This window comes from Aedes aegypti, chromosome 1 (assembly GCF_002204515.2).
Source record: "Aedes aegypti strain LVP_AGWG chromosome 1, AaegL5.0 Primary Assembly, whole genome shotgun sequence".
NCBI lineage: Eukaryota > Metazoa > Arthropoda > Insecta > Diptera > Culicidae > Aedes > Aedes aegypti.
Genome location: NC_035107.1, coordinates 263,118,050 through 263,141,873, shown reverse-complemented (window position 1 = coordinate 263,141,873; position 23,824 = coordinate 263,118,050). Strand labels below are relative to the sequence as shown.

At 39.3% G+C, this 23,824-nt stretch overlaps 1 protein-coding gene across 1 annotated transcript; it reads left to right on the top strand.

Annotated features, from left to right (window-relative positions):
* The first annotated feature begins 1,725 nt into the window (after positions 1-1,725).
* Positions 1,726-9,215, top strand: LOC5564486. Its single transcript, XM_001648777.2, has 3 exons — positions 1,726-2,078; positions 2,885-3,143; positions 7,643-9,215. Exons 1-3 carry the CDS (start codon positions 1,941-1,943, stop codon positions 7,957-7,959), a joined length of 714 nt encoding a protein of 237 aa, XP_001648827.1. The 5' UTR covers positions 1,726-1,940; the 3' UTR covers positions 7,960-9,215.
* Positions 9,216-23,824: the final 14,609 nt, after the last annotated feature.

Genomic DNA, 23,824 nt, shown 5'->3' with positions numbered 1-23,824 from the left:
TCTGGCATTCCCTTTATGTGAATGATTACACGCTATATTTAACATGGGTTTTTTTTTCCTTATGTGTAGAATCAGCTCACAACTAACTACTACACGTATGTATTAAACGTTTATATTCTAAAGTAATACGTACTACATGTTCGAAAGGTTTTTTAACTAAAAAAAATAGCGTCTGACGGTACGTCAAAATTATTAGCAACTTGCTTCACATTCCCGAGATAAAATACCAAAACGAAATATTGCTAGATAGCCTATTAGACACAAATTCTGGACATTTTTCAAAATTATTTACAATCCATTCTTTACTGCAAATAATACTCGAAAACACGCAGACAGACCTCTGAACTAAATCGCATGGTCTTCGTCATTCATTTTTTTTTTGTCTTGTGCAGAAAGATAAATACTATCAACTCCAACAGCTGTATTTTTAACCTGAAAACCTTTGCAAGTCACGGATTTTCAAATACGAAAATGTCGATAGCAATCCAAATCACACATCACGAATTCTACCAAGATAAGTTTCATGCTGAATCTGGCCGATATTATCTATCGTGTAGCAGTCAGAGACTAATAGCCAAGTGAAAATAGGTACGATAACGATCACTTCCAAGTTGCTACACATTTCATCACAGTCAATCATCGATTCGCTGATGACACTCCAACATCATCCATCACTGGCATTGAATTGCAATGCACTTCAAAACAGCACTGTTCACTTCCAGTAGCAATCCAAATTAAAAATAGCTCAACAAACACCCCTCGAATACGATCGCACATCAAAGCACAAGTCCTCCCTCAAATCTCATCCCAGAGGAATCTGGGTCAGCAGCAGCAAGCCAGGAGAAGCGTTCGATTTCTTTCCGGTGGTCCCATTCACACAAAATCACAAATTATCATCAATAACACAACCAGCTGCTTCGTTTTCTAATGAGTTCCCAACTTTTGTGTCGATCTGAGCCAAAGCCATGCGCCTTCGATCGCTGGGTGGCGTCATAAAAATTCACCTTCTCGCGCACCCATAAAATTAAAATCGAGGAAAGTGACTGCTTAATTTCACTGATTAGTTTCGTTCTTGATAGGATTCCTATCACCTCGGAAGAATAGGGTTCGTCGCTTTAACGATCGCGATCTGGATGAAATATTGCAAAATTATTCCAATCGTTGGGTTCGCGTGCGTCCTGGAATTTGCGTTTTGGCTGAGATTTCGCCGATCGGTACGCAACAGCAGAAGCACCAATCGTGGTGACAGCCTCCCGTGTGAATGTGACAGTATTGGATCGCACCAGGTCGGGTCGGACATTGGACATTTCCCCGAGGGGACCCCGATGCCACATTCATCATCCGTTCGCAGTGTCGCTTCTCTTTCTGTTCCGCGATCATCATCAACGAGGGGAGCTTTCTCTCTGTTTCGCACGCACGCAGCGGCCTCGGAGAGGACTACGGGGCTTTCAGCTGGGAGCTTTCATCTTTCTCCACGACCGGCGGCGCGCGTCGTCCCCAACCAAAGAGGCCTTCAACTTGATCGCGGTCTGCGCTAGGGGTTTCTCTCTTGGTGTGAGTGAGTTTGGCATGGCTCTCTTGGGGTCTGCGCTGGGGGGACACCCGCCAGGCGGATTGGCGCGCGCGGTGCTCGATACTTACCGAATGTGTGTGGTGTGGTGGGTATGCTCCAGGCGGGGGCCTCAACCGGGGCCGAAATCAAAGAGAATAAAACCCGCTGCAGCATTGTCTTCAAGTCACAGTTCACCGGTTGCTTTCCAACAATTAACACAGCAAGGAGAAGCTCCTCTGCAGCAGTGCGAGAGAGTGGTAGTGTGTTAAGTGTTTCCTCTTAGAGAGATTTAAAAAGACTTTGCAAGGCAAGTCCCCAGTCAGTGTGGTGTCCGCCGAGAACCCCGGAAGATATCCAGCAGAAGAAAATAAACGTCTCCAGTTGCAAAATGAAGCAGTTTGTTGTGTTGTTTGCCGTTTTGGCCGTAGCGGCCGCCGCGCCCCAGTCGGAAACCGACGGATTATTGACCAGCGCACTCAAGTTCGTCAAGGACTGCGGCGACAAGTCGATGGTGCTCTGCGTCAAGGTAAGGGTCGAGTTCGAGGATGATGAACTGGGGGATGAAGTGCGGCACACGGATCTGGATCGAGGAAAAGTGCGAAATTGTGGCTAATCGGAAGATGCAATGAAATGAACACTTGGTGGGACATTGGATTTGGTCTAATGAGTGCGAACTTGATCATGAACTACACTGAAAGTGAGATTGGCAAGTGCGGAAAAGAACACAATTATGCAAAGAGCGAAGTGATTTGAGGACAAGATCGTGATCAGATCGATAACAGTGATTCCGAAGAGTGATGCAAGAAACTTATCGCGAACATCCAGTTTCTTAAAATAGCAAAAGACTACTTCTCCTATGAGCACAAACACAGCATCGTAACATAAGCGGAACGAGTTACCGTAAACTTTACCAATGCAATTACGAAATAGAGCTTCCTCCCGGGTTGGCACAAGAGTGTGTGGATGTGGATGATGATAATTGTGATGTTTAGCCAAATGATCTTAATGCGAACGTGTTTGCTGGCGAACGAGGGAACAAGAGCAAAACGCGATCGACGAGCACAAAACACCCGTCTATGAGTGTGATGATGGACTGCCGCCGTGTGGAAATCGGGAACAAATCGCTCGAGAAACGACTCTCAAGCCTGCATAACTGTTGTTCGACTGACCAAACCAGCTCCTCCCCATAAGTTTGAAACAATGTCCGTCTGCTGCTGCTGCTTCGGTCCGCCAGCTTCATCCCAGAGCACTTCAATCCGCACACAATCATTCACACACTGGATCACTAACCTACTTTTCCCACTTTTTCTTCTTCTCTTATTCCAAAAACAGGAACGTGCCTTGCAGTATGTGGAAGGTGTCCAGGGTGACATCGAGATCACCGAAGGAATCAAGCTGGTCGAAACTGAGAAGCCCGCCGCCGGAGGACGCTCGTTGAACGAAATCGACCTGCCAGCCGAGCCAGAAGCCCGCGAATCCGAAATCGACAGCCTGCTGGTCGACCGCGCCGCCCGTTTCCTCGGATCGCACACCCTGCAGTTCAAGGTTCCCAAGGACTCCATTGAGGACATGCAGCGCTCCCTGGATGAAGGTAATTTCCCACGCCCCGGTAATCGAGCGCCACCATGATTATGATCGGGTTATTACGTTGTTGACGCGGGCTCGGCTTCTGCGCTCGGTTGAATGACTCGCCCCTTTCTCACTCGCTGTCAGTCGTCGTCGTCGTCGTCGTGGGCTTCGGCAGCATCTAAGCGCTAGGAAGCGCGACGACAAGACGACGAGGGCGACGGTGGTGGTAATGGGAGAAGCACGATCGAAAGCACCAAGCCGAGTCTTAGGCGTGCTCGCTCGCTTCAGCCGGTTAGTAAGGCAGTGAGGCAGCAGCGCGCATTGAACTTGACCTCGGCAACCACACCAGCTCGATTGGTTGGTTGGCGATTATGCGAGAAAAATGAAGGCTTGCGTGGTGGCTCTCTGCAGAGCGCTGAGCCGAGCGCGGATTTGGCGGATTTAACATTTTCGGAATTGTTCAATTTTGGTCAAAGTAGATTTGAGAAATTACTGAAAAATTCACAAAATTGCATTTATCCCTCGTTTTTCGATGTAAAAACTTTTTCACATAATGTCTCCAATTTGAAGTCAATTTAGAACAAATTGTTTCAATTTGTCGTAGAATTTTTCAAATTTGGACAAATTCTTCATTTGACCATTTGATGGAAGCATATATGACAGACAATTTACTGATAAATTCACTGAATTGAGTTTGTTCCTTATCTTTCGATGAAATGGCTTTTCTTCACGATGTCTTATTTTGAAGTCATCTTAGAACAAATTGTTTCAATTTGTCACAGACATGGAATTACAAGAATTTGTAAAATTTGGCCAAATTCACCTTTTGATAGACAATTTATTGACGAATTCGCTGATATGCGTTTGTTCCTAGTTTTAAGATGAAATGGCAAAATACTTTTGAATACCGATGTTGATAGTTTTGAAGTCTGGAATGGCTTACATGCATGACTGATGCATTGATTCAATCTCAGATTTAAAAATTGGTTGAGTTTCAGTTTAACCAAAACAAGATTTTTGAACGCTTCCTATTTGGCAGACAATTGAATCGCATTTTCCAGAAATTGCGTTCGTTTTTTGAAGAAGTGACTATTTTAGAAGACCCTTTCGTTATGAGTTCATCTTCAGCATTTTTTTATTCTGCTTGAAGTAGGCTTATTAAACTACAAAATTACGAAAGGGTGTTATTCGACAGAAAATTCAGAGGCAAATTCACTGATTTTTTCTGATAGTATGACCCTTTGGCATAGTGTTTCATAGTTTCTCGATAAAATGGCCTTTTGACATAATGCATCTTTCTTTCGGTGAAATTTTCAACCAAACATTACAACCTCAAATTTTAAATTTCCAGAATTAGCCAATGCTAGTCGAAGAGTATTTTCAAAACTACAAATTTTATGAATTCAAAAAAAAAAATCAATTAAATTGCGTTTCATGAATTCGTCAAGTTGGTAGTTTTGAAAATGTACTTCAGCTAACATTTAACAATTCGATTATCAACGTCTGAAATTTGCTTTCGAATGACACTTGGTTGGATTGCCGTCAAAAACTTGTTTGAAGCTTTTTGGAAATTTGATTCGGTGAAATGACCCACCCACCGTCATATTGAGAGCTGTTGAGAGCTCAGTTTACCAGCTTTCAGTTAAGTCGTTCGATTACCAACGTCTGAAATTTGCTTGGATTGCTGACAAAAGCTTGTTTGAAGCTTTTGGAAAATTCGATTCGGTGAAATGACCCACCCTCCATCATATTGATAGTCGGAGGTTGTCAATCATGCAAGGATCAATTTCTCAATCGTGATTCTCAATGTCAGCCATTCTCAGGATGTTGAACTCTTCAATGTGACTTTTAGTTACAATGACATGACTAAGACAAAGCGCTATGTGAAATGACCCTGTCTAGCAGATTACCTATCATGGTTTTCCTCTTAAACATTTCAATGCTTTTTCCTAAAGGTTTGATGTATGAGTTTTTGTATGTAAGAGCACTTATTGGTTGTCAGCTTTGGCAATCTTAACGTTTAAATTTGGACCGCATTTTCATGAACACAATTTTGCCAATCAAATTCTAGGATTATAGACAAATCGTTACGATAACAGCTTAAATCATGTAGGAAGTCACGCACACTTGAAAATTTTTCTCAGAAGAGTGTTTGTTTCGCATGATCAAAGCAATGAAATCCATTTATTCCATTGCTACCTTGAAAATTTCGGTGAAATGACCCATCAGTCGTTCGTTCAAAATTAACGCCAAAACTTCAAACATAGCACTAGCATAATCAGACTTTCCGAAACTGTGAACTATCAAATGAATAGTTGCTGAAGATGAAATCTATTGATGGTCGTCACAATCGCTGACTAGTGCCTTTGCTCACGTTTGCCAATGCACTCAGTAAACATAATCAACTCAAGGGTTTCTTTTCTTACTGCAAAACTGGAACATTTTCGCCTAAACTTCCAAGAATACTCGAATACTGCAAAACAGTTGGAGTATTGATGCTTGTAAACGCTATCAGCTTTAACAATCAAAATACTTCAATTTGGTTGTTATCTTAAACCGCATTTTTAGCACATAATTTGGAAGCAACAAAATTCGGTGAAATGACCCATCAGTCGTTCGTTCAAAACTCACGCCAAAACTTCAACTTTAACGCTCATATAATCAAAATTTCCAAATCTACGAGTTATCAAATGAATAGCTGTATAGAAGATGCTAAGGCAAACGAGGGCCAAATTTTCTTGTTTTAAGCTTTCTGCAAAGTCATTGGACTAAAATTGAAATCGCACTGCTTTCTTTCTTTCGTGTGTAACGATGGCATAGATGTTTAAAGATCGGAGAAGGATTCCACACTGGATCACTTCAACCTCTTATCCGTTCCCGCAGCTTGCTGTCGACTAAATATGATCAGCGAGCTGGCGAAACGTAGGGCATAAAGGTTTTTTTTTTACTGCAAAACTAGCACAATTTCGGGATGTTTGCCAAGATCTTGACCCAAGAAAGCTCGAAAACTGCAAACTAGTTGAAGTATTGCTGCATACAAATGCTCACGTCCACTTTCTAGTTAAGATAGGAAGTTTTCGCTCTCTGAGAATCTTTAGATCGAATGAATTGGATCTAATAATGAAAACAAACGCTCAAGCCTCAACGAAGCGATTTCGAAGTCACAATTCGAAGTAACCAAGTTCTAATCAAGTTATAGAGCAGGCATTCTATGGAAAGTTGTATCGAGTGGACCCACAAAGTAATCATGTAACTTTGCCTTCGAAAGAGTTTCATGAGTCTATCTCGAGCCATGGAATATTCATTCTTAGAAGTTTCTCTGCGTGGAAGATTGCCACCTTTCACATTGGCTGAAATCTCAACTTTACTCAGTTGACGATTACAAGTAGGATTTAAATCAACCTGACGAATATAAATTGGCAAATTTGCCGGAATGATACTTCCATTTTCATGTATAAATCTTTTCGATGAAATGATTTCTTCTACCACAAAAAACTAGCTACTAGCAGTGTTAACAGACTCACACTCAATTCTCAATCAATGAGGTCTCCTAAGAGAGCAATCTCAATAGACATCTGCTTCGAAAATCTCACGCTTGAGTTTTTCGTGTAAAATCACTCAATCACACTCAAGCCATCAAAAATGATTCAGTCATGAAACCCGTCAAACATTCGTGAACACCGAATTTTGTTGTTTACGTTATAGAAGGTTACTATAATTCTACCAGACTAACAAAAAGTCATTGCTTTGTGTCAGTAAATTGTCGGAATACGAGACACTGAATGACACAGATGAGCCAACTCATCCATGAATTTTTGACTGCTGAATTGCGTGATTGACAACTCACTCATGAAATATTTCAATCATAAGTTACGAGAATTTGAGTTTCTCACAACATTGCACTACAGTAAACAAGGTTTTAATATAAATTCTCACTTCAGTGTTAACCTAATTTGACAACTCGTCGTGTAAGAATGATGAAATGCATTCGATTAAGCAGCTTGATTACAATCTACATTTAGTGAATGTGAATCTCAAAATGGATTCGGTAAAATGGCCCATCTCAGTTACCAGTCAGTTAAAGTCGAAACGGCTTCTTTTAAACTAATTTGAAGCTTTCGTAAAAAAAAACATTCCAAAGAACAATTACAATGAAAATTTGATCATTATTTATCGATTCTGATTCATCGAACGATTCCGATTCATCGGATACCAAGTTTCGGTGAAATGACCCACCAAGCTAGTTTCGCTGTTTCAAGCTCCTAATCGTTGAACCGTCAACCTCACTCTGGGACAACTCTCCCCTTCAAGCATTATGCAACCAGCAGCCGGTTCCTTTCGATCACGCCGAAGCGGATCTCAGCTCCGATCACGTAACCTCACCACGATCATGACTCACGCTCGATTACGTAAAACGAAAACCGCACGATTCGGATCAGCGCTTCGGCGTACTTTCACTTTCCTGCAAACATTCGCTCACCAGTTCCTTTTCTTCCCCCATCTTCCCTCTCTCCCTTACAGCCCGTGGCAAGAAGAAGAAGGTCAAGAAGCTGCTCCTCCCTCTGCTGTTGCTGTTCAAGCTGAAGGCCGCCGCCCTGCTCCCATTGGCCATCGGTTTCCTGGCTCTGATCGCCTTCAAGGCTCTGATCGTCGGCAAGATCGCCCTGATCCTGTCCGCCATCATCGGCCTCAAGAAGCTGTTCGACAAGAAGCCAGAGCAGAGCTACGAAGTCGTCGCCCACCCGCACTACTCGCACTCGACCTCCTTCGACGATCACCACGGATACGCTCGTTCCCTGGATGCCCAGAACCTGGCTTACTCCGCTCACCCCCAGTAAGAAGAGCCGCTTGCCATAACAAGTTCTGTGTGTAGCGAGAATTTGAGCCAACCCTCAGTTCCCCCGAGTTCCCACCCCAAAAGAAGCGCGAGTCCTCTGGAACACACCCTGCTCTCCTTCGGCCCAGTCGGAATCCTCCAGAAGGAAACCACACTCACATCCACACACACACCCCTCACACAATCACACCCACATAGTTAAGTAGGTTACAATTCGCCGCGGTCATCCCGATGGATCCCAAGGAACGCAAGCGCTCAAAGAGACAACCCCCGCCGGACGGCTTCAGCCCCCTGGCGAAAGGGTGTGTTACATGCTCAAACTACCCCTTACTCCCCCCAAAAACCCTCCCCCCGCTAACATGACCACTCTCTTAGATTAATTTAATTTATTTTGCGATGATGCGATGAGATGCAGCAGTTGACGACGAAAAACGCGTATTTAATAATTTATTTTGCTCGAGAATATTTATTTAGAGATTATTTGTTTTTAGGTAGTAATTTTCTTCTTTCTCGAACCAGAAAACCTCAACAACTTCTGTCAACTCGTCTAACCTCTATCGCTCTGTGTGACTTTAGCTCCTTCTTCTCAAGTGCCTCCTAACTCTTAAAAAACACTGTAATACCAAATAATGCTCACACACGATCACGATCAAGATTAGATTGACCTCCAGGCGATTCCTGGATCTCCGGACTCGAAATCCGACCGGGAGTCTGCCGCAAGCTAAACGTACTCGTGAAATGTTAAAGTTTATATTAAACTGTAGTAGCGACTTCTGTTACGCGAAAAATTAGTCCTTTCTTACTCTTAAACTCTCTTTAAGGAGCGGGGCTTGCCACCTGCTCCGGAACTCTACCAAAACACTCATACTCAAGATAGCATCTAACTCTTCTCTACCTCGGATCTCCTCCAAGAGCGTCCCCTTCTGGGCGTAGCATTTTCTCTCAATTTTTCTCGTTTAAAACTCCAAATAACTGAATTCTTCATTCTCAAACGCTCGTTCTTCGCGTGTCTCCCCCCTTTCAATTCTCATTTTCTCTCTCCTTTCTCTCTCAAACTACTGTTCTCTAGCGCGTTCCTCTCTTCATAATCCTAACTTTCCTTCCCTTCGCACGCTGCGGAGCGCGCCCTTTTCCTCCGGAAAGGAAAAAGCTTACACAATCTTAAAAACAAATATCTACCCTGAACAAAAACGTCACCCCGTTTTGTAAGAATGATCTGTTCTGTTATTTATTGTTTAAATTATTGAAAGAAAAAAACACACCCAACAGTAAAAACTCAAAAGAAAAATGATGAAATAAACAATATGAAAAGTGAAAATATAAACCCCCGCTGCCTTGAGCACTTTATTTACGACCCGTGAAAGAAACATTCCAATGCGACCGATCCCCCAACCGATTGCTCCCGAAAAAGGAAAAAACCAGTTTCGCGTCTGGCAATAAAAAGAGAAATTGGCCCCGGCAGCGGCTCAAAGTGTGTAATACGATATGCGACACTATTTATCGGTCGGAGACCTTTCGCAATCTCCCCTCCTTCCCCCCGCTTCTCATAAGAAAACAAACACCGACCCTAAACTCGAAACCGGCTCCCCTTCGAAAGTAAAACAACGCGACAGGTTCACCCCCCTTTCGCCAATACCCATCCCGTGAGAAAACCGATACCCTGGCCGCACAAAACTCCATTGTCCGCTGCTATTGTCCACCTTCGCTTTGCAAAGGGAAAGTCCACCCCTCCCCCCTTCGCCTCCTCATACGATTGCATCACTCTCGACCCCGCCGAAACAGGCGCGATCACACACGAACGAATCGATCGTGTAGGTACGCACCAACCGATCTGGTGCACTGACTTGGGTGCGGCCCACTCCGAATACGCGGAGAAAGTTGTTCCTCCGTCGTCCCACACATCATCATCGTCATAATGACGCATCCATCGGTTTTGCATACCTACTTATCGTTTGACGATCGCCGCTCTCGCATATTTTCGGACGATTTCCGGGTGGTGGTGATTTTCGGTTCGAAAGTTCGGAAACTTTCACGACGTGCGACTGACCGCAACTGCTTTTTTGTCAGAGCGATACAGTGGAGGCGGGGGGATGGGGGTCAATAATAATTTTCGATTATAAAAGCGACAGCTTCGGACGAGTGGAGTGCCCCGATCCGAAGCACTTAATTTTAAACTCTTTTCTTTTTCGGCTAACGAGTATGGAGGATGATGATGCGTGTGTGCGAGCGCGCACGAGAAAGGTGAAATTGGCGGTGGCCGATGGCCCCGATGTCCGTTCCGGGGTGGCATTGGATATTGATTTGTTGTTGTTTTTCTCTTCTTTTTTATGCGCTCCTCTTGAATGGGTGACCGTTATTTATTTTTCGAAAGTGGAAGTTTCACTTTCTTTTGAAGGTTTTATTTTTTTTTGTTTCGTTGATGGGGAATGTTTTTGGATTTCTAAGGCCCCCGGAGGGTCGTTTGAATTGATCACACAAATTAGTTGTATGCGTATGAGCCATTTGGAAACTCAAACAAATTTAGCTGTAATTGATTGGATCCGGATTGAAGATTCGAAATGGAAATTTGTTGATTTATTTGACATGCAGATATTCACCTCTTCAAGTGATAATTATTCAAAGAGTAAGGTATCTTTTATCTAGTTAATTTATTAGAGACTCAATCGCGTTTTACGCTTTACGGAGCCGGAATTTATTGTTGTACTTATATACAATTCATTACCTTTTTAAGTAACATACGGTAACAGTATGGTTATTGAGTAAATATAATTTTAAAGATGGTTTGGTTGGGATTGAGTATCAGAGTTCTCTGTGGCTAATAAGAGGTGTTTCAAGCTAGTGCGAGGATATCCCAATCTCTCCTTGAGCACTATATCTAAAAGGGATAATTATGCCATTTTCATGCCCTCAGATTTTATTTCGCAGGTAGTTTCTCTTTATCCTGAGAAACAAGCTAGCGCAAACCTCAAAATATTTCACGGAGATCTATCGGAGAAGCTATCTAACTATGAAAAGCATCAATCTGTTCAAAATAACTTTTTCAACCAGCTTACTGATAAGAGGTTGAACGATAGCTATGAGCTTCGTTAGGATTTTTGTCCGATTTTAAAATTTATGCAATCTCAGCATTTATCTATTTGTCAGCGATATACACTGGTCCCACAGTTATGAATCATTTAAGGCTCTGCTTAAATTTGAAAAATTCTAGAGAGCAAAATAAACAATATTTTCTTATGAAATCAATTCCGAATGGTAAAGTGGGGTATATACCTGCAGTTCATGCGCAATGTTGTCATTAAAATTGTTGAAAACATTTGAAATTTTCACTTATTTGAACATTGTCTAAAACCACAATTTATGAATCGGCAAAAAAGTTGTCCACAAATATGAATCAAAGTGAACACGATTTATGAATCAGTTGTCTACTTTCAATTATTTTACAATTAAATCAAAGACAAATTCAAGACCTCTATGTCCCTTGCAGTTGCCCAAAATTTTATGGCTCATAAGGTAATCTAGATTGCCGTGAAAAGTGTACTGCGATCTGTCAAACTTGGGTACCTTTTGCTCTACCGAGGGACCAAATGCAGTACTAGAAGTGGTACCCAATCTGAGCCCGAGTGTGACGGACCTGATTAAATGCTATATGGTTCATATGTTTGTTAGAACACTGCCTCGGACAACGTTTATTATATCCGGGGGTGAACCGGAACCAAGTATTTCAAGAATCTGCATGACATTCCTTGATTTTTAATTTTGATACTGAGCGAGCTTAGTGAACATTGAATTTGTGGATTTATATGCTTCTGGAGCAAGTTTATTTGGAGGATGATGACAGGTAGTGTAATTAGATAATCATTAGATGTAGATGGCAAAACTCGTAAATGCTTGACTCTTCGACTGCCTTTACTGCACTGATAAAAATCCACACGTTCGATCTGTGTGTTTAAAATTTTGGATCGATTCATGAACGTTCATATCGAATAGCTTTGATTCTCTTGCAAACTTCGTGTGTATTACACATTAAATTCCTTTGTTTTGTTTCATTGATTGATTCATTTTTTCCACATTAATTCCCGAAGCTTTCCCTTCAGATTCGTATGCGTCAACCTATGGACGCATAGATCATCGCTGAACACGAATTCAGTGTGTTTTGCTTATGGTTAGCTTGTGTTATAATCATCATGTTCAAATTGGTCAATTTATCGATTTGCGCAATGAGTTTGTTATGATGAAATCGATGAGCTTTGCTATCAATTTCCATGTTCAAAATTTCTAAATTGTTTGTGATCAATCCATAGCGAACTAAACTATAGTTGGACCTCGTGTTGAACGACAGTCATCATGCTTCCAAAGAGAAGAAGCCAATTATGAAACTGAAAGTGTTACATGAAATTTGTAAATTCGATTTTTCTTTTATTAGTAAAGTTGTCCGATATAAGAGGATTCTACCTTTCTCTACGAAAATGGAACATAATGTATGGTTTGGAAGAAAAATCGGATTCCACTAATAGATTTTTCTGGTTTTCAGTTGTGAAAAAAATATTGGAGTATGCTAATCCCGGGCTTCCCAAATTATGGATTTGCAGCGTCCCGCTTGTTGCTGACTCACATGAATAAAAAAAAACATTCAAGTAAGCTTGAATGTAGGCAGAGGAGCCTTGAATCCATATTTTTGGGAGCAAGAGTTCTTCTACCAAATTTCTTCCTTCATTCTTATGACATTCATGTTCTGTCACACATGGCTATCTAAAGTCACTATATTTCGAATTAAATAAGCAAATCAATCGGTTTTCATAATTTATTATTTAGACATTTGCTTTACATGACAACTTGATTTTGATACACATGTGAAGAAATAACGGAATCCATATGGCTACCCCACTCAAGTCATGTGGTCTCCTCATTGCGCATCTATAAGTAAAACACATGGCCTTGACGTGTAGATTTTTCTCAGTATGAAGATTCCAATATTATATGGTGGCACATTACGCACGTGAAAAAATCGGAATGTTAACGAAACTCCATGACCTCTGTTTTTTGGATTTTCTAAAAGTGTGAATACCTTTTACTTCTCCATGTGTCTGATAGAAGAGCCAACAGTTAGGCTGGGAGTTAATCTAAAAAACTTACGTGCAACAAAAGAGATCATAAAAATGACAAAAAATGCTATTTATATCAATCAGGGAGGTTGCAACCCAGTTCTTTAAATTCCCACTTGTTGGTTTTGGTCCTTCTGCTGAAGCAAAACCCCGCTTTATAGCAAAATTAGGAAGAACTTTTCAGGTGTAGTTAAAAAATTCTTTACATATTTTACATATGTACTGTTTATTTTTGTTCCTTCATTGTTTATCCATAAATTATTCAATATAATAATCTTAGAGGCCTTACATAAACAACGTCCGCAATTTGTATGGCCATATAATACCCCTAAATAACTTTTTTTTATAAGAATTTGTTTTTTCCTTAATCATAGAAATTCATCATTATGTTAAGATTCCTTTTCCACAAAAAAAAATAAAATTTCGTAGTTTATGAACGGTCCCTTTGCACTTTTGCTCTCCCGTAACAAAATTTTACATTGAACATTATTTGAAACTTAGAATCTTTTTTCAAAATACTTAGTACTAGTAGTTTGAACGCTGATTCATAAATTGCGACTGGTGTGTATATTTCCCACAATTTATTGATCAAGTGTTTTACTCAAAAATCTCATCAAAATCCTTATAAATACGCATTTATTTCTAATAGTTATGTTTATTGAATCTGTAAATGTTGTCTGGCGCTCAAACTCTCACAAAAAACATTTGAAACACACTTTAAAACGTCATTTCTAGCTAGGTGTCTATAGGTACACGGCTTACGAAGTTGGCACAAAATACAGCCCAAATAGCTACAAAAAGAATTTAGTCATATTGTTGATTCATATCGCGATCAAGAGCTATTTTACTGAGATAAAAAGCCTTGAAATGGTTGAACACTATGTGTAGCTTGTCAGTAAAAATGATTATGTGATGTTTTGTGATAAGTTTGATAATAATTTTATGTTTTGAATTCAGCTGATTCATAAATTGTGGGTGATTCAACTGCGTGGAGTGACTGTATGCAAGCCGAACATATTTGGTAAATATTTCAACCAAGAACGGTCACTTCTTTCATATCAGTCCACTAAGAAATCATTCTATTGATAGCGAGTGCTTTCAAATTGAGGAATAATTTGATTTTGATTTGGCTTTAAATAAAATTTTGCTCACTTACAAACTGAAAGGATCGTAGTGTGCCGCGCGCGAAGGCGGGTGGCAAAAATTTGCTGTCCCTTATTTTTTCGCTTGTACTGCCAAACAGCGTTTTTAATAAATATCGGCGGATGGTGGCCAAAGATTTTAGTAGAATCTGGTGTACCAAAGTTCTGTTTTGTTGAAACTATGTTCTGTGACGGTAATAGTTTACTTCGCGTTCGTTTTAGTGTATTTACTGCTTTAGAGAAGAGGATATATAAGCGGAACACTTCAAGAGGGCAGCCAAACTTAAGAATTCATCAAAAGCCCCAGAAGACGGAATCAGAAGACGTTATTTGAACAGCTCAAATGAATGTAAAATGCTGAAGCTGGTAAGTGTGTTCCAGTTGGAGAGCTCAATCGTCATTTTTTTTTATTTGGGGCTTAATGACCATTAAGTACATGCATGGATTTAATTTATTAATCGTTTATCATTTAATCGTTAAAAAAAATATACAGTTAACTCTCCCTTACTCGATATTGAAGGGACCATCGAGTTAGGGAGGTATCGAGATACAGAACACATATTTTTCAAATTTTAAACTTTTTGTTATTTTGACAAAATGCATTCCGAATAGTTATTTTCTCGTGAAAACAATACAATTTTACCACATTTACCTTTGTGACACTTTTTTACCGATCAGTAAAAATTAAAAATTTAAGCACCCAGAAATTGGCAGTAAACTTTAATTTTACTATTAATTTAATCATAATAATCAAATTCATGAAATGTATTAACGTTTGGAGGACATTTGGAACTTTTCATGAAAATATCGAGTTAGAGAGGTAAACTTACTTGGGAAACTGATACAGATATCATCGAGTTAGGGAACATCGAGTTAGAGAGGTATCGACTTACAGAGGTATCAAAGCATGCCAGATTGAAGGGACCGCGCATTCCATCGAGTTAGGAGAAATATCGAGATACAGAATATCGAGTAAGGGAGAGATGACTGTAGATAGTTCGTCACTACAGTTAAACCTCCATGAGTCGATGTTCCATTACTCGATATCGTCTCATGGAACCATACTAAAAATCACATTTCATGGTTACTATGATTGTCCCTCCAAACGACTTTCTATTGCATTGCTGTTCCATGACTCGATATTTCCATGAGTCGATGGTCCCTTCAATATCGACTCATGGAGGGTTGACTGTATAAGTGTCGGCACAAGCCATATTCCTATTGATTGAAGTACACGTACCTATTCTTTCAATTGTCGCAATTACTAAAAACATCTTTGATTAGTTCAACAGTTAAAATATCGGCGCACTAATAGATAATTTATATTAAGGCTACATCAATCGCATGACTTACCAAGGTGAATCCTGAAAATGTAGCTTTTGAAGCCTCCCGCTAACCAAACTTCTTCTTCTTCTTCTTCTTTCTGGCGTTACGTCCCAACTGGGACAAAGCCTGTTTCTCAGATTAGTGTTCTTATGAGTACTTCCACAGTTATTAACTGAGAGCTTTCTTTGCCGATTGACCATTTTTGCATGTGTATAACGTATGGCAGGTACGAAGATACTCTATGCCCTGGGAATCGAGAAAATTTCCTTTACGAAAAGATCCTCGACCAGCGGGATTCGAACCCACGACCCTCAGCATGGTCATGCTGAATAGCTGCGCGTTTACCGCTACGGCTATTTGGGCCCCTAACCAAACTAACCATACTCCTTCCTGTGAAAACCATGGAGATGCAGAGATGATATCGGTCTCTAGTAGCAAAGGACGTCACACTAATTTTCCTTCCCTTCCCCGATGACCGTAAGGACGTGGCCGGCGCCACTTTTGACATTACAAAATTTGAAGTCCTCTAATTTGCACATTGAAAATGGTACGCTTTTCCCAAGCTAGATCTGTTGGTTCACTGTGCAGTTTTGATTAATCCAGCTAATCACGGAGTAGCAACTACGAATTGTACGGTGACCTATGCTTATGCTTAATTGTACTCGCTCTCAAAATGCATTGCAAGTTTATGAGCTTTTTTCAATTAGTTTATAATATGTTATTTTTCTTTTTCATTTTCTGAGGGGATATAGGTCAGAGTTCAATTGTAAGATTTGATTTAAGAATTTTAAATTACTCAAATTCAGTTTTCTGTTTGGGAGCAAACATATTGCTTCTTCTAGCTTAGACAGTTGAAACTAATTTAGATGGAGTGGTGAGAGTCTAGTGGTTTATTCGTATCGTCAAAGTAATGAAAAAATAAAAATGAGCTGGACCTTTTCATCAAAAAATAACAATAAGAATGTATCAACAGTGCATGAGTATAATATTAACAACTTCTTTTTCGCAAATTCAAGTAAATCAAATTTCAAATGCCTTTTTTTCTCATTTCTTAATTTGGAGCAGGGAAAAGCCCGTTTGAGTTGAGCACCTCAGCTGTATCTCAAATGGGCTCAAAACCTCCAAAGAATCGAAATGATACCGTTTAACTTAATAATATACATTTATTTGCTAAATTTTAACAAATAAACGACTTAATTTGCTAGCATATAAAAAGAGGTCAACAAGAATTTTTATAAGACTTTGGAATAATCTGAGAGAATTTTGTTCGGAGCGTACTGCGGGGGATATGGAAATCGAATTCATGTATGAAAGTGAAAAATTATTTGTATGGCGCATAAGAAATCTGAAATTTGTTGCTTTTTAAGGCCAACAGTGGCTTCAATTGCATCTGATAGGCATAAACTAGCTGATATTTTTGAAAATTTTAATTTCTTCACAAAGCCTAACTGTTAGTTGTTGGGTGCGTCAATGTAAATGTTCATTTAAACTTGTTTAGTACTGTTTGAACGTAAAAGTATCGAGCAACATTTTGATTCAAATGCCGAACATTGTGTTCATTCTGTCTCATTATCCAAACACCTTGATTCAAATTCCGAACAACACGAAGAAATCGTATTCAAATGTACAATTTTGCAAACAAATTTATCTGAGCTGGTTTACTGGTCTCAAACTAAAGAATCATCACCACTCCCGAGGTATAAAACGGATTGGAATATGATTGAATTGAATTTTAATTGACTGCCATTTCCTGGTTATTTGATGATATATTTCAGTGGAATATTTCAACCTCATCGCCGTACAAAACCAGAGTGTTCGAAATATGAGTCTGTTCGGAATTTGAGACAAAACGGTATATTGGAGAATGTTGCAACTGATAATTCGAGATCCTGATTGATAACATCCATATTGAAAAAAGGTGTTCATACTAGAATAATCACTATGTTCAAAATCGTTGTAAACTTATTCGACTGGCTCTACGAAAACACAGGGCGTTGCACCTATTTCTTCGATCAGCAGCTGGTGTTGCTTTGTTGGTTTAACAAGAGAAGAAGGGTCCTCGATCAATGAGATACGCACGTCTCCATCAATGCTCCCAAAGCACAAATCCAGTAATCGGTTGTTCTGTTTTACAACGTAATTCAATTGAGATACGCGTGCCATGTTAAAACTATCATTGAGCGTAGCATCTGAGGATCTGATTGAAGAGTTAGTTACATCGTGGTAGAGAAAATTGGATGAGCTGAATTTCAAACGAATGCCAAGTATGTTGAAGTCTGCAAGTATCAGTAAATAGTCCTAAATTTTCATCTTACCAGTGATCCAATTAAACGCGCTAACATATTGCATTCATATCGTGAGAGCGGTCTGGAGGAATGTAAAGGACACAAATGAACAACGTGTTAATTTGAAAGCTTATAGCAACCCATAATTGATCGGTGTTCATACAGACCGTACTATATGATTTTTTTGGCGTTCCAAAGATACGTTAAGGACTCCGTCAATTCTGTTTTGTTTTATGCTATTTTGATATTGATGTATCATTAAGTAGAAAAGTTCTATTATTAAAGCAAATCATGTAAATATTTTGATATTTGGAATGCCTGGGGTACGTTTTCCTGAAACCTTTAAATAGCTCTTGGTTCAGTCTGTCTAAACACCGACCAATTGTTCGATAACTTCTGAATTCGGAACTGACATTTGCCTAGTTTTAAAGCTGACTTTAACGGTTAACAATACTCCTCCACCTGAGTTTTTAAAGCTATTTTGGGGATTACGATCCTTCAACCTTCAATAACTCGAAAAGTATGAGAGATAAATATATGCTCTTCTCAAGAAAGTTATGCGTTTTTGCAAGTAACAAATAACACTAGAACAATTGAAAATTGTACAAAATCATCTAACCAAGTTATGTTGAAAAAAGTGATTTTTAGGGGCGTTCCACGAAAAACTCCACAATTGTACATGAAAATCAAAAGATATGCATACGGTGTCTTCTGCAAAGTTGTTTCTTTTAAAATTAAAAAAAAAATAAAACCGAATAAACTTTGTTTTTAATTTATAAATACGAAAAATAGTATTTCGTTCTCACTTTTTGGTGGATTAATCACCAAATTGACACTTTCATAAAATAGCGATTATTTTATGGAAAAACTTTCCCGAAGACACTATATAGTTAACTCTCCCTTACACGATATTCCGTATCTCGATATCGAGTTAGAGAACCATAGTAACAGTTGGTTTCCATGGCTAACTTGATGGTCCCTTGGAACGCAGTTGCACTGCTTTCGTGTTCTGTAACTCGATACCTCCCTAACTCGATGGACCCTTCAACATCGAGTAAGGGAGAGATGTCTGTAGTACAAAAATCATGTTTTCAAGCTAAAAACAATTTCGATCACGTTTTTTCAGTAACGGCTACAGTGTGCTATGTAAAGTGCTCGTTTTGGTAAGGAAAAAAACAGGTAAAAATTTGAAGTCCGCTCGTGGATGCTAAGTGGCCCCCAACGACCCTGAAGATATTAGGTGTAGATGATACCTGTACGCCAAATCGAGCTCGCTGCTCTAGTGTACGCAACGTGAGTACGAAAACTACGATTACTCAACCGATTTCCATGATTTTTTCAGAGAAACTCCTTATAACCTGACATTGTATAGCCCACATTTTAGTTTTTCGGTAAATTACCTAAAAAAATGGCGGCCAAAGAAATTTTTTAATGAGGAAAAGTAGCCTCCTCAAGGAACATCCGAACATCTTCAAAACAATTTAACCAATAATCAATACTAAATATCAATATATCAATACTACTGACACCGATACTAAATATAATATAAAAGTTTTTTGAGGGTGTGTGAGGCTGTGAAAAAATGGTGCAAAATATAGAAAAACAAAAAAATACATCACAGTTTGAATATTTTTATTTGTAATTAAAAATGAAGCTGCCGTTAGAGGGGTTAACATATCCAGTAATAATCACAGACTTATTGCGAATCATTTTACGTTGACTAATCGATGATTTTCTATAGATTAAGAAGTGAATTAAAAATGATGGGGCATTTGCATAGATACAGTCCGGTCTCCTATTAGACTCCACCCACATTACGCCCACTGCAATATCTGAGCCGTCGTTCAATAGATTTCAGTGAAATTCGGTAGGCAATAAGTTCACTTTATGTGTTATCCACAAACAAAAATCAGCTTCTTCGCATTAGAGAATTCTCCAAAAGATATTGTTGATAATCTGTTAAAACTCTTGTTCAGAATGCGAATATAATTATCGATTGCTATTCTTTACCTTTCTAATGCATTAAGGAAAAGTTACACATTATACATTAAGGGTCAAAAATGACTTTGAAAAGTGACTTTGAAACGCTCCCAAAAATCAATTTTTGAACAGATTTTCGCTCGTCTAGCTCAATATAAAAGATATGGAACTCTAGAATAGAACCAAGGATATGTTACGTACGGCCATTAGTATGGGACAAAATTTAGATTCTCGCTCCAGTCCACTTTTCGGATTGCATTTAGGTCCCATAACAACTGTGCAAAATTTCAGCTCGATCGGTGAAACTATATTCACGCGCCAGCCGTTCAAAATTTGTATGAGATTTACTATGGAAAAAACTAACTTATGCAAAGAAAATCGTAAGAGGTCCCCCATTGACCTCTATAAAAATTCTGAACACAGACCTCGATAGGTATTTTTACGATGAAGAATATTGCCGAAGACCGCGAAACAATCCGACACTTGTGAAAAAGGCATGGTTCTTGCTGAAAAGCAGCGTGTTTGCCACTACGGCTATATGGGCCTCCTATATATAAAATTATCAAACTCAAATAACATTTCCGTCACGGCCCAGTTAGAAAAAAAAATGAAAAATCGGCATCATTTTACAAGTCATCATTCATGGTTTTATCAATAAATAAAAAGTTATCATCCAAATTATAACTTCTGAAAACAATCGCAATTTTGGGACCAGTTCAAATGGGGCTTCAAGTGTTCTTCCAGGAAAACCTCCAGAGATTCCTTCAAAAATTCTTCTTGAAATATCTTCACCGACTCTTGCAGAGATTTCTCAAAAATTTATTCGAGGATTCCGTCAAGGATTTTACCATACAATCCTCCAAGATAATCCCTACCGTAATCCGTGTAGCGATTTCTCCAGGAAGAACTTTTGTTCACCATGAAACGATTAAGACCGGTTCTGATAGGGCTCCAAGAATATTTCCTGAAATTCGTCCAGGCATTCTTCCAAGGATTGATCCAGAAATGTTTGCAGGGATAATTCAATAAGGATTCCTTTATAAAGAGATTTCATAGAGAGCTCCTGAAGAAATGCCACAAGAACTTCCTTCAGATATTTATATTTTTTTTATTTTTATTTCTCAGGGATTTCTCAAGGTATTCGTTCTGGGCCTACATAATATCATCCAAAGATCCTTCCAAGAGTTTCTCTTAGGGGGGTCTGTAGCCTTGAGGTTACGCTTTCGCTTCATACGCGGAAGGTCATGGGTTCGATTCCCAGCCCCTCCACAAAAAACCCGTCCAGCCACCAGAAGACGCCTCACGGAGGACCGTGCTTTGGGGAGCACAACCATCCTCCGTCAGTATCAGATGGTGACTGAGACAAACTGACCTCTTCGCAGGCAGCTAGCCTCACTAGCAACAGAGCTCTCTCCTACCTTTTCGGTGTGAGAGTAAAAGAGTAGGAGAGAGTGAAAGTTGATGTAAATATAGATAAGTTAAAAATAAATCTGTATCGGTAAAGAAGTTACAGATCACCTGATTCCGGCACAGTAGTGGCCACGAGCATAGAGTGCCTTGAAAAAAAAAGAGTTTCTTCTCTTTTTCCCAGAAAATCTCTCATGAATTCATGCAGGAATCTCATCAGAAATTATTCTAACAATTTCTCAAAGATTCCATTAAGGAAATGTCTACAAAAATTCATCAAGTAAAATTTCTACATTAATTCATTTGGAAAACCTCTTCATGGATTCCTCCAGAAATTTCACCTGCAATTTCTACAGAAATTAAAGCAAAATCTCCAGATACTTTCTTCAGATATTCCTATAGGATAGGATAACTATAGGAAAATCTCTACAGGGCTCCTGCCAATTCTCCGCCTTTTTTACAGGAATTTTTTGAAGAATTGCTCCAGAAAATCTCCAAGGGTATCCTCTTGAAATTGTTCCACGAACGAGCTGGTAGGGAATCGACTATGTATTATAATGGAATATGCTTTTCGTCTCCACAGTTTTTCTTATAAATATGCCATCGAAACATGAAGACTGTATAGTCGAAAAGTTATGCTTGTTTTATGTTCTGAAGATTTCTTCAAGAATCACTGCAGAGATTTCCTAGAGAACCCCTCCATAGGCTCCTGGAAAAGAATTTCTTTAGGACTTTGTATACGAACTTCAGCAGAGATTTCTCTATCTAGAGATTATTCTAGATTTGTTCAAGAATTTCCTCAAGGGATCGCTCCAGCAATTCCTCCAGGAACTTATCCAGGGTTTTCTCAATAAACTTCTTCATTAAAGGATTTTCTGTCTCTTGAAATAAATCTCGGTGGAAACCCCGGAGGACTTCCTATGTTTTATTGGAACTCATGTGTGAATCTCTGTAGGTATTATAGAAGAATTCTTAGAAGAATCCTCAGAGGATTTTGTTAGGCCCTTCTTCTTCTTTCTGGCATTACGTCCCAACTGGGACAAATCCTGCTTCTCAGCTTAGTGTTCTTATGAGCACTTCCACAGTTATTAACTGAGAACTTTCTTTCCCAATTGACCATTTTTGCATGTGTATATCGTGTGGCAGGTACGAAGATACTCTATGCCCTGGGAAGTCGAGAAAATTTCCAACCCGAAAAGATCCTCGATCGGTGGGATTCGAACCCACGACCCTCAGCTTGGTCTTGTTGAATAGCTGCGCGTTTACCACTACGGCTATCTGGGCCCCTTTTTTAGACCCGGAATCTTTACAAAAACTCCAAAGGGAGTCTCTGAACCTGGAAAGACTTATGAGAATAATTCATGTAGGGATTTTCTTGAGAGAATTTTGGTATGAAACTCTGGAGGAATTTCTATGGGAATTTACGAAGTTATTACTTGTATAATCCTTAGATGATTTTGTATAATCCTTATAAGATTTTCTAAAGAAATATCTGAAGTAAACTTTTGAGAAATTGTCATAATGTATTTTAGAGAAAGCATTGGAAACATCTCTGCAAAAATCTCTATGAAGGGATTACAGATGTTTCTGGAAGAATTCTTATAAGAATTTCAGGAGCAATCGATTGAATAATCCTTGGAAGAATCATTGATGGAGTCCATGAAGTAATCTCTGCAATAATCCCTGGAACATTTTTTTGAGGATTCTTTAAAGAAATTTCTGAAGAAATCTCAGTATTTTACTGATGGAATCTACGATGGAATTACTGAAGGCGTATTGGTGGAAATCCTGGCGAAATCGCCATAGAAATGTTCCTGCAAAAATTTCTGGAATAATTCTTGGAAGAATCCCAGAAGGAACTCCTGGCGAAATTCCTGAACAAATAACTGAAGGCATTTCTGGAGCCCTGGTCTAGAAAATCTGGTAGCGAACAAATGTTCTTCTTAAAGGAATCTCTGACAAAACCGTCAGGAAAAAACCTGGAAAAATTGCTGTAGGAATTACGATAGAGATTATTTATGGTAAAATCCCCGGAAGAATCTTCTAAAAAGTTCCTGGAGAAATCTTTGGAAGAGTCTCTGGAGATATTTCGAGAGGATTTTTTTGAAGGAACTCTGGACATTTTCATGGAGGATTTACTGGAGCCCTTTTTGAACTGATCCCAAAATTTCGATATATGTCAAAAGTTGAAAATTGTTAGCGATGAAATGCCTTTCTACTTATACATAAAATATATTAATTATGACTTGTCGAATGACACCGATTCCTTATATTTTTATTTGTTCGAATATAATACTTTTATGTTTGGGAGGCCCATATAGCGCGCAGCTTTTCAGCAAGACCAAGCAGAGGGGCATGGGTTCGAATCGCACCGGTTGCAGACCTTTTGGATAGGAATTGTTCTCAACTTACCAAAACATAGAGTATCTTCGTACCTGCCGCACAATAACACATTCAAAATTGGTCATTCAGCAAAAGAAGCTCTCAATAAATAACTGTATAATTTTTCAATATGATATGTACCAGTTCCTTCTGAAATAGGTTCCAGGTGTCATTGTGCCCAGAATGACCATACTGGAGTTCTATTCTAGAATTCCATATCTTTCATATAAAGCTAAAAGAAC

Excerpts from the sequence above, each read along its gene's own strand:
- LOC5564486 (XM_001648777.2), top strand. The coding sequence starts at position 1,941 with ATGAAGCAGTTTGTTGTGTTGTTTGCCGTTTTGGCCGTAGCGGCCGCC. Across the intron at positions 2,079-2,884 it reads CGATGGTGCTCTGCGTCAAG|GAACGTGCCTTGCAGTATGT; the intron begins GTAAGGGTCGAG and ends TTCCAAAAACAG. Across the intron at positions 3,144-7,642 it reads GCAGCGCTCCCTGGATGAAG|CCCGTGGCAAGAAGAAGAAG; the intron begins GTAATTTCCCAC and ends TCTCCCTTACAG.